This window comes from Melanostigma gelatinosum (assembly GCF_949748355.1).
Source record: "Melanostigma gelatinosum genome assembly, chromosome: 24".
Classification (NCBI taxonomy): domain Eukaryota; kingdom Metazoa; phylum Chordata; class Actinopteri; order Perciformes; family Zoarcidae; genus Melanostigma; species Melanostigma gelatinosum.
The window spans coordinates 1,920,154-1,931,642 of NC_136657.1; the positions used below are offsets into that span (position 1 = coordinate 1,920,154).

General features: G+C 43.9%; 1 protein-coding gene across 2 annotated transcripts; it reads left to right on the plus strand.

The window, feature by feature from the left end:
• The first annotated feature begins 464 nt into the window (after nucleotides 1-464).
• LOC306796989 (general transcription factor 3C polypeptide 3-like) lies at nucleotides 465-8,125 on the plus strand. 2 transcript variants are annotated; one of them, XM_079296109.1, is made up of 19 exons: nucleotides 465-713; nucleotides 1,219-1,297; nucleotides 1,681-2,027; nucleotides 2,101-2,224; nucleotides 2,306-2,497; nucleotides 2,626-2,791; nucleotides 2,882-3,029; nucleotides 3,257-3,422; nucleotides 3,607-3,707; nucleotides 3,841-4,012; nucleotides 4,465-4,667; nucleotides 4,752-4,853; nucleotides 4,959-5,085; nucleotides 5,264-5,489; nucleotides 5,615-5,669; nucleotides 5,818-5,953; nucleotides 6,412-6,536; nucleotides 6,635-6,862; nucleotides 7,048-8,125. In XM_079296109.1, exons 1-19 carry the CDS (start codon nucleotides 621-623, stop codon nucleotides 7,168-7,170), a joined length of 2,913 nt encoding a protein of 970 aa, XP_079152235.1. In that variant the 5' UTR covers nucleotides 465-620; the 3' UTR covers nucleotides 7,171-8,125. The 2 variants fall into 2 exon arrangements, with proteins under 2 accessions (XP_079152235.1, XP_079152236.1); XM_079296110.1 differs by having other exon boundaries at nucleotides 6,710-6,862.
• Nucleotides 8,126-11,489: the final 3,364 nt, after the last annotated feature.

Below are 11,489 nucleotides of genomic sequence, written 5' to 3' on the forward strand. Positions count from 1 at the left end.
AACTAACTGAACAATGAATTAATGGGTAAACGTGGTTCAAAGGTAATCCCCAGACATTCAAATATTAATAAATAAAAACGTAAACATATGACTTTCTCTTTATTTCCATTATATAATAACATTTGTTTCGAAATATTTCAACACTATTGATGCGCAGATGAAGGCCACAAAATACGGTTGTCATTCCCGGTTTTCACCGCTGGGTTCCGCCAAAAACACGTGATAACGCCAAACACACTTCGTGTGACGTCCCGACTATAATAGAGGAACTGGTTACGTTTAGCCCTCCTGCATATAATTAAATATCACTAACAGCTTAATGGCTGGATAGTTATTGACAATAAAGGTACGCTAAATAATCAAGTGCATGTAGAATGCTACCGTCTTGTCACCGATGTGAGTTCCGTCACGCCAACCCGGAAGTATTTGCGTGTCACGTGACTGCAGTTGATGATGCTGGCGATTTGTTGTCAGCGTCACTTGAAGCGCGGCCTGCAGTCGGTTACGAGGATGTTTTCCGCTATTAACAGTGAATGTTTTGTTGCAGCTGTAGCGTGATATGATGCCTTTTGTGCCCGTCAGTCACAGACACATAACGGAGTAACGGTAACAGAGAAAATATGTCCGGTTTCAGCTCGGAGCTCATAGACTACCTGGAGGGGAGGATCACTTTTGAGGAGTTTGACCAGCGGAGGGATGAGCGCAAAGCCAAGGTGAAGCACAAGTTATGATTATAATAACTGATATCTGAGCGAGTTAGCTACACCAGCTAAAACCCACAGCCCATTAGCAGAGCTAAGTTAGCATAGACAAAAGTATCTAGCTGAATCAGCAGTACAACCTTTTACATCTTTCATTCGTTCAACGCAACACACGTTTGTTAGACTTAACTGCAACAATTATCAATTAACTGTTTTAACAGTCCAACAGTAAACTTCACTAACAATGTGCATTGTTTGCTGTTTAGGTAACATAAAGTTGATATTTTCTTTCCTCCAAATTATGGATATCAAAGCTAGTTAGCTTCACCGGCTGAACCCCACAGCCCAGAAGCAGCGCTAAGTTAGCATAGCAGCATCAGCCTTTACACCTGTCGTTGGTTTAACGTGAGCTACATTCGTGAAATAGACTCTACAACGACAATATCGTTGGGTTTAGAATGAAACGTCTGGTCGCGTTAACACGAAGTCTAACGCTGTATGTTCTCTCCTCTCTCAGGAGTCGGAGGTATCAGCTGAACGTGTGGAGGAGGAGGATGCTCAGCCCTCTACATCTGCACACGTCCCGGGACACATCGGTAAATCTTCTTCTTCTTTCACTTTAATGGTGGACTACAAACCAACGTTTAAGGTGCATGCCGCCACCTACTGGACCGGAGTGTGTAACGTCATGACTTTATGACAGTTATCATTTAAACACAATAATGTTTTTTAAATATATAAATACAAATAAAACAAAGATAAACTTTATATCGAAGTTATATTCTGAATATTAAACTCATTCCATTAAAGAAATGCTCCCAATAACAATCAAAGGAGACTCCTCATCTGTTTTTTGTCAGCTGGAAAGTAAGAAGACACCGTTTAGAGAATTGATGCAAAATCAAATATTATAATTATATTATTTTATTACTTATTAGTGTTGATGACATCACTTGACAATACTTTCCCCTCCTATCAGAGGAGGGAGTCAGCCCGGGGGTCCAGCAGGCCTTTGCCTCCATGCTGGGAGACAAGCCGGAACCACCGTCTTCAGACGAGCAGCAGGAGGAGGGAGAGGAGGACGGCTTTAGCTACGTGGATGATGAAGAGGATAAGGACTACAAGGCGGAGGAAGAGCAAAAAGTGAGGCTGGAGATGGAGGAGACGGAAAAGAGGCGGAAGCGGCGTGGGAAAGGAGGAAGAGGACGGAGGAACAGGAAACAGAGAGAGCTGGAGGAAGAGGAGGATGTGGAGGAGGATCCGACGGTGGGGGACGTGTTTGCCCTGGAGATGGAGCTGAACAGAGAAAACAAGAAGATGATGAGGGTGAGGAGGAGGAGGAGAGTGTGTTTCCCAGCTCTTAATGTGGGTTAGTTTGTGACTTTGTGTGTGTGTCCAGGAGCGGCGGCAACGCAGCAAGCTGCCCCGAGCTCTGAGAGGCTTGATGGGAGAAGCCAACATCCGCTACGCTAGAGGAGAGAAAGAGGACGCCATCTTGATGTGTATGGAGATCATAAGACAGGGTATGAAACAAACTTTTTGGAGTTCGTAGTTTTTTATATTTATCAATTATCTAAATGAATCGTCTTCCCCTTCTCTTCCAGCTCCTTTGGCCTATGAGCCTTTCTCCACATTGGCCATGATCTACGAGGACGATGAAGACATGGACAAGGCGCTGCAGTTTGGTCTGATCGCCGCCCACCTGAACCCTTCAGACTGTGAGGAGTGGATCCGACTGGCAGAAATGTCTCTGGAGCAGGACAACATCCGACAGGCCATTGTGTGCTACTCAAAAGGTCAGCCCGACACTCAAAAGTCCAAGATTCATAGATACGATGGATCCATTGGTATGCAAACCATTATTTTCTGTGTGAAAATAGTTCTCTGCATTACTCCCGTTCCCTCTTGTCCTCTACCACCGCAGCCATCAAGTACGACCCCACTAACGTGCGCTACGTGTGGGAGCGCTCCAGCCTCCACATGCGCCTGGGCGAGCACAGGCAGTGCATGGACGGCTACCGCAGGATCCTATCACTGCTGCCCATGGAGGACGGAGAGCACTTCATGCAGCTCTCCAAAGACATGGCCAAGTACAGCACACACTAGCCAGACCAGGTCCACGCATACTGTGCATCCACATGCTGGGCCTAACACGGTGTGTGTGTGTGTGTCCTGTTCAGGAGTTACTATGAGAGTAACGACTTGCCCTCAGCTCTGGGTGTAATAGAGGAAGCTCTGGAGCGGCACCCCGGCCTGGTCAGCGATGACTTCATCAACATGGTAGCTGAACTCCACATCGCCAACCGCCAGTACAGCAAGGCACTGCAGGTAGACCTCTGTGTGTGTGAACAAATAGTTCACGGATTAAAAACACGATTTACACGTCTGGGGATTATACAAAGAAGGCCAATTAGTTTTTAGATGCTTTAGACAGGAGGTCTTAAAAATCTACATGTGAGTTTATATTTTGCAGCCAACTTGGGCCTTAGAGATAGAGCAAATGAAAGGTGTATTCTGGGTTCATGAATGCATGTACTTTGCGTGTGTTTTCCCAGGTCTTGGTCCAGTTTGCGGGTGTAGTTTTGGTGAAGGATGAATCCGAATCAGGGTGTGAGGAACCAAGACAAGAAGAGAGGGTGGCAGAGGAAACGACTGAGGAAGAAGAGAAGAAGAACGAGGAAGACACAAAGACTGAAGAGGAAATGGCTGTTAAAGAGGACTGTGAGTAACTCTTTGCAAAGATGTAAATCTTTATGCAGATATTTCCCTTGTCGTTGATTTTACAGAACAAAGCTGCTGTGCTTACAGCGAGGCATAGTAGTCGATCAAAATTGCTCCGAAATGTGGAAATTTTAAGAACCATAAAATCCAATACAGCTTTGTTTTGACCTTTGTCTGTCTCCAGGTGAAATCCAAGATGTCCATGTACCAGACAGTGTCCCAGTGGACCTGAGGGCCAAGCTCACTGTCTGCCTCATACACCTGCATGTCGACACACCGCTGGAGGTAAACGGAACTTAAAAGATTTCATTAGTAACACACTTGCATCATTTCAAAAATCCAACTTAGGCTTAAAATATTGATTCCTAGCAGTGAGTTGAAACTGAAAATGGATATTAAGCATCTGTCTCACTCACAGGGGCTGGTGTCATCGCTGATGGAGCAGAGTCCAGAGGAGATTGGTGACTTGTACCTGGACGTAGGTGAAGCCTACCTGGAGGAGGGCAAGTACATGGCTGCTCTGCCGCTGCTGTCTGCCCTCGTCATATCCGAGAAGTACAACCTGGCTGTCGTCTGGCTCCGACACGCAGGTGGGCCCATCAGAAAGCAAGAGTTTAAGCAGTAATCACACGTGATATAAATATGATGTGAGCAAATATCTTCAAGGTGTAACACTGACGGCTAGCGTTTCAAAAGGGAACTGCAGGCCAAAAATCCAAATTTTGGTCAGAGTTGATATTGTTCCTCTAAAATGCTGAATGAGGGTCAAGTTGAACATTTAGTTTTCAGGATAGAGTCTTAAGCTTCAAGCCTCTGGGCGTTTTGTGTAGATACAGTTCAACCTCCAAAATGATCCTATGGATGAATCAACCACTTTCTCGCATTACAACCTTTTTTATTTCAGTTCGACTTGAATGGCTTTAAAAGCTCCAACTAGACGGTTCAAACATCAACACTCAACACGCCCTCAATTCAGCTCTTTTTGAGAAAATGCAATGTAAACCACTGCTACATGGGCACCTTCATCGCTTGCCCCACGCAGAGTGTCTGAAGGCGCTGGGCCACATGGAGGCGGCGGCACAGAGCTACACTAAAGTGGTGGACATGGCCCCGCAGCACCTGGAGGCTCGCCTCTCCCTGGCCACCCTGCAGCAGCAGCTGGGCCGGCCCGAGTGCGCCCTCAAGGCTCTGGAGTCCATGTACGACAGCGAAACGCTGGCACAGGACTCGTCAGCGGCACAGAAGGTGAAGTGTGTGATTTGAAAAAGAGGGCCAGTATAGTTTTTCCCTGTATGTGTCTACTCATATCTCTGTGTGCTGTGGTTGTAGGAATTAAAGCTGCTGCTGCATCGGTCCACACTGCTGAAGACTCAGGGCCAGACACAGGACTACCTGGACGCTATGATCACTATGATCTCCATGCTGCTCAAGGTAACGCACTCGTGCACGGACGGTTTTATGTCAACAGTGAGTTATTCAAGCTAATATGTAATCATTAGGACTTTAAAGCACAATTCCTTTGTCTTGGTGTCTTAGGTGGCCATGCAGCGAGCGAAGGTGTGTGTGCGTTCTGTAACCGTGTCGGGTGTAAATCACCTGAGACTGGCGAAGGCCATCCTGCCAGAGATCGCTGACCACGAAGCTGCCTATCTGGACAACACTGGTAAGGATATACTGTGCGTGTGTATCGTTTGGCTGTCTGCTTTAAAGTCCCAGTGAAGTGGAAGTTATGTATATTACGACACTTGATTTCACTCGGCAGAACCCGGAGGATGCCGCCTGAGGTCATTGCAATTCATGGCGATGCCATGCTGATGGCATAATCTCACCCCTGTGCCCAGGTAAAACCAACGTTATGTCCAAAGAAGACTGGTGGCAGCTGCTGGTGAGCTGCGTGCTGACACTGTGCGAGGTGCGGCGCTACGAGGAGGCCGAGCTGCTGGTGGAGTCCGCCATGGAGTTCTACTCCTTCTACGACAACAAGCCCCGGAGGAAGGAGATGGAGTGCTTCGGCCTGTCCGCCACCATCCTTGACCACAACTACTACAAGGCCTACAACTACATCAGGTCAACTCACATGTACTGCTCCACGAGGCAGAGAATCAGTTGTTCACTTGTATGGCTTATGTTGTGACGGTTGTTTAAAAGTACAGTATGAATTGTCCTCTGTGTGTTTTCCCTCTTCCCAACAGATTGATGCTGATGGAAAATGTGGATCGGCCTCAGCTGTGGAATATTTTCAACCAGGTCTGGTATATGTGCTAAAATATATCTTTTGAAATGAGATAATTATCTGAAAACCAATTATCAGTGACAGAAATACCAAGTGGTCTTTAAAGCGTTCCCTGTTTCTGTGTAAAAATGAATGTCTGAGATGTTTCTGTGCTCCTCTCAGCTGACCATAACCTCCCAGCACCAGCGTCACCATCGCTTCTGTCTGCGTCTGCTGTTAAAGTATCCCGACAACCACGCTTTGGGTGTCCTGTGTGGACACAACGCCATGGTGTCGGGGAGCTTCAAGCACGCTCTGGGTACCACCCACACACACACACACACACACACATTGCACACTGCATTTCTGCAGACTTTGCCCAAGGGAATTACCCACAATTCATAGCAATGTGACGTTACACACGGGGTAACCGGTGGAAGCATGGCAACGTAGAAAAGGGGAAACAAATATTTGCAAAAAAATCTTTTAAAATGTAATCACAGGGATACAACAGAAATGATTTTTTCCAGTTTTTTTGTCCTTCATTTCAGTCTAGTTGTAAATTTCTCAATTTCACACACTCCTTTAATTAGCATGTCCGTTCTCATAGCCCCATAGGACGATGCAGAGCAAGAATAAAACACGGTTGTTTGCAGGTTGTTGTCCAGCGGGCTCCCGTTAGCGTCTGCCTTACTTTGACCAGTTAGCTTGAGGTTAGGAAACATTTGTCGATCACTTTCCATCAGTATTCATCTCACACATTCACTCTGTCTATAGGCCAGTATGTTCAGGCCTTCCAGACGCACCCCGAAACCCCACTCCACAGCCTGTGTGTGGGTCTCACCTTTTTCCACATGGCGTCTCAAAAGTATGTCGCCAAACGACATACACTCGTGCTGCAGGTAGGTTTTTTTTTTGTGTGTGTGTGTGTGTGTCTTGTGCGTTAACGCGGTGGCGATTCCGTCAAATTTAACAGACAAATCTGTACTCCCTCTTTTAGCGTCACAGTTACATACCCCACTCCGTTCCTCCTAAATGTGCGTGTGTGTGTGTGTGTGTGTGCGCGTGTGTTCAGGGTTTTTCCTTTCTGTGGCGGTATGTGGACCTCCGTGGAGTGTGTCAGGAGAGCATGTACAACCTGGGCAGGGCACTGCACCAGATCGGCCTCACACATTTGGCCATACATTACTACCAGACGGCACTTACACTGCCCGCTCAGAAACTGGAGGTGCGTAGACAAGCATCACTTTAGGACGTTGATGGATGGACCTACATCCATCAATTCTTTTTCCCGCCACTTTTTGTGCCCAGTCGATTCTCCTGTAGGTGTTTCACAAAATGCTGCTTTATAAGAGCTTTTCATCTTGTTGTCTGTCCCCCTCTTCCTCCTCTCACCGCTGGTCCTACTTTCAGGGTATCCCCGATGATCAGCTGGATCTGAGGAGGGAGATCGCCTTCAACCTCTCTCTCATCTACCAGGCCAGCGGGAACATGGCGATGGCCCACCAGCTAATCAACACACACTGCGTTGTTTAAAGAATGCACACGAACGCCTCATCGTCATGTAGTACGGAGAACTAAAAACACCATATCCATGAATATACAAATAGATATTGTTTATGAAACAATAAAAAATGAATGCAAAAATAAGTAAATGCATTCGTGAATCTATAAATACAAATACATTTTTATTTATTTCTACATCTATGTTGTTTATGTTTTATATTTCTGTCATTTTATTTATTGATTGTGTGTTAATGAGTTACTCATTAGTAGTAATTAGTAGTTTCACTGCAGCACAATTGGTCAAAGGATCCTTTCAGCATTATTGCGCGCAGACTGCTACACCTGCCTCCTATTGTTAGTAGCTGCAAGATCTTTAGCTAAAGCATGCTCGGGCCTGCTGACCAATCGGGCTGTACAGTGAGTATCAATAGGTTATTATATCATGCCGGTTTAATTTATGTGTTCATGTATTTTGTATGCATGTATTTATAGATGTATTCATTCCAACCTAAATTCATCCATTGTTCAATGTATTGATATTAATTCATTTGGTTATTTTTGTGTTGGTTGATTTATGAACAAGCCGTTTTTTATCCTCCGTACAAAACAGCTGTCTGACATGTCTGTCTCGTCATAACATATCGTCATTTCTGCCTTCATGTCACTTGTGTTGAACATGTAAGGCACCGGGATTTAATAAGTTGTCATGGTGTTTATATTTGTCCATATTTGGACGATCTACTGTAGACATCAACGTCAGTATCACCTTTACAGAGATGTTTGAGGCTGGCGTAGTAATATATGTTTATTTTTCTCCAGTCCTATGTCAGGTTTTCTCATTCAATTTAATTTAGATTGTATTATATCTACATGTATGCACCTAATGTTGCAGAAAATCTACTTTTTAGACCACTAATGCTGTTCTAACCTATTTTGTGAAGACAACTCTATTTTTGTTCAATAAACAATAAACTGAATAATGTAAGCAGCAGCAATATTGTTCAAAATCACAGTAGAACAAACTGCCAAGAAGTGTACTGTCTGAATCCTAATAGGAACTAGAAAATGCATTTCCTGCTGAAAATGTGTTGGAATGCTGAAATTTGAAATTAATTGCAAAAACATTGGTGAAAATAGATATCCATTTTTTTTTAAATTGCAAAAAACTTAATAATTCAAAAAGTTTAAAGATTCCAACTATGAAAAGTCATATCACCCCTCTCCTGGAAGAGCTGAACATTTTGATATTCGAACGGTTTCTGTGACTTAAACAATTTCGTCAGTGGTGATATTTGTAGTAGTAGAAGTAGAAGTATTATTAGTGAAGTATTAGTAGCATTAGAAGAAGTACTAGTAGTAGCAGTAGTGATAATTGTAGTATAAGTATTATTAGCAGTAGAAGTATTAGTAATTAGAAGAAGTAGTAGAAGACATAGTATCAGTTGTCATAGTAATAGCTGTAGTATTGGTCATAGTATTTAATATCACATTAGTAGTAGCAATAATAATGGCAGTAGAAGATGTAGTAGTAGTACTAGTAGCAGTCTTACTAATAGTTGTAGTAGTATTACTACTTTTAGTAGCATGAATGGCAGTAGTAGTAGTAGCAGTTGGATAAGTAATAGTAGTAGTGGTAGTAATAGCAGTAGTGGTAGTAATAATATTGATGGTAGCAGTAATAGCAATAGCAGTATTAGTAATAGTAGCAACAGCAAAAGTTACAGTGGAAGTAGTAGTAGTAGTAATACTATATTAGCAGCAGCAGTAGTTGTCGCAGTGTTAGTAAGAGCATTAATTTTTTTTAACAAAACAGCTGAATTTTGAGCTTGTTTAAATACAGTTAATCCATGGGGCTTTTATTTTGAAAGGGTGGTGCTGGGTGGGGGGGGGGAGAGGAGACATAATCATAATGTCTGACACACAAACAGGTTATTAAATGCCTGGCTTCATCACAAGCATTTCAATTACAATTCACTCTTTGGGGTTTTTATTTTTAAATGGGGTGTGATCCTCTAAAAGTCTCTAAGACCTGAATGACTGTATGAGAGAGAGAGGAAAGAATTAGTGCATGAGAGAGAAAAAATAGAATTAGAGAGAGAGAGAGACTGATATCTCTGGCAAACTTTCTCATTTGGAGATTGTCAGATGTATTATCTTTTACAGCTTACATGACCATTGTCCTGCTCTGCCATGTCTTTCCTCGTCTCTCCCTCTTGTGTCGCGGTGTGTGTAAATGTCACACGAATCAGGAAACTTATCAGAATACTCATATCTGATTGGCCGAGCTGTAACACGAAACAGCTGCAACAAATCATGTGTGTGCGCTTTTATTTTAAAATGGGGTGGGGGTGTGTGTGTGTGGGGGGGGGGGGTCCTCTAAAACAGTGATTACCATGGGGCCACGGCCCATGATTGGGCCGCGAGCGCCACCTAGAGGGCTGCGAAAAACTTTCAGTTTTGCACCTGTGGGCCGCGAGGGCCGCGGGACCGCATAGGTTATCAATTGAAGACACCAGAGATATTACTGTTATCCATGAGACGCTCAGTTACAATACAGCTTCCCACCACCTGGTGGCGGTAATGCGTCAGTCAGTTGTTTAACAAGCTGCAATAAGCAGAAGAAGACACTCAGCTAGCCGCTAGCCTGTAGCGAAAGTTATGGATAAGTTATTAAAAAGAAAAAATGAAGACGACAGTGGTGCCATACCCCCCAAAAGTCTAAATGTGTGCGCAAGTACAACCCTGACTTTCTTAAGTACGGCTTTGTGAACGGAGGCAACGAGGCAGAGCCGAGGGCTCAGTGTGTGGAATGTGAGCTAATGCTATCAAACGAAGCACTGAAGCCTTCAAAAATAAAGCGACACGTAGCGACGAAACATCCAACGCTCGTGGGAAAGCCTGTTGGGCTTCTTGTTGTGTATGCAGGTTTACATACACATGATAATAAATGTCTTTGTGATCATCACATTGTATCATCTCATTTATTTAACAAGGGTTTTGCCTGTTCAACACCGGCATCCTCGATCCCCTCCCCTTCCGTTCCAACGGCTTGTTTGCGCAAATACGTCACAAAACATGTCCGTGTTTGGTATCCCAGCATGCCCAAAATCCTCATCTTTGCAAAGAAATCATCGATTTTCTTTCATTTCTTATGGTTTCTCCACAAAGGGAGCCCACACGCACACTGTGCAAAGTCACCATAACCGCTGCAAGTCGTATCTTGCAGCATTTCGACGGAAAAAGACACATTACAGACCCGACAACGTGCTAGCGGATGTTACCATGGAGCTACTGCCTTCAAAAAACGCTAGTACTTATAGTACAAACCTTATCCTCCTCTTCCATAAGCCGTCAACCAATGTTTGCGTAACTGAGCTATTCTCATTCTCGTTCGTGCGCTCGGCCGCAGCCATTAAGCACAGCAAGTCCGCTACTCACACACCACGTCTTCGACCATATATACATAGTATTTGCAAAGGCTAAAAATAAAAGGAAAATAATATAAAATCACAATATAAAGGGAGAAACACCTTTAGTGTGTCAGAATATCATTTGGTTACCATGTGTCCATTTGGGTCTCCAAATGTCCTTTTAGAGCTCCGCCTGGATCTCTTCATGGAAGAAACACTGTAGAATGGTCATACTTTGTCCAATCTTCTTCAAATTTGAGGCAGTTGTTCACTGATAGTGTAGTTACAGCCCTATACTGTCCTTTACCTGTACAGATACAGCCACCGGCAGTTATTTATACTGAAAGATACTTTTTTATTTTATTTGGACAAAAATCTTAAATTTTTACTGACTCCAAAGGCCCACTGCTCTGTTTCTGTATGACCTACAGGTTGTCTGACACTTTTGATGCATATAGTCAGAGTGGGCCCCGGGACACTTTGTACTTGAAAAGTTGGGCCCCGAGGTCAAAAAGGTTAAGAACCCCTGCTCTAAAAGTCTCCAAGACCTGAATGACTGTATGAGAGAGAGAGAGAGAGAGAGAGAGAGAGAGAGAGAGAGAGAGAGAGAGAGAGAGAGAGAGAGAGAGAGAGAGAGAGAGAGATAGAGAGAGAGAGAGAGAGAGGAGTGCGTGTGTGTCTGTGAGACTGGATGTTTACCAACATCACTAATTGGCTCAATCACAAACACCTGTGTGCCATTTCATGGAGATAAAACAGGGAAACACCTCAAACAAATCATCAAAACTCCCATAACCGTAGCTCCTATTGCTCCGATATTAATAAGTGCGAGGAAGGATGAGTTGAAAAACAGATCCTATAAAAATTGTGTCTGTAGTGTTACTGTGGAATCCCACAGATTTCCACATTTGACACAGAAGCCGTTAATTGAGAGGAAAA

Bases quoted from the DNA above. Each gene is read 5' to 3' on its own strand.
- LOC306796989 (XM_079296109.1), top strand. From the start codon at position 621: ATGTCCGGTTTCAGCTCGGAGCTCATAGACTACCTGGAGGGGAGGATC. The intron at 3,423-3,606 runs GTGAGTAACTCT...GTCTGTCTCCAG, and splicing joins AATGGCTGTTAAAGAGGACT to GTGAAATCCAAGATGTCCAT. The intron at 4,013-4,464 runs GTGGGCCCATCA...TGCCCCACGCAG, and splicing joins CGTCTGGCTCCGACACGCAG to AGTGTCTGAAGGCGCTGGGC.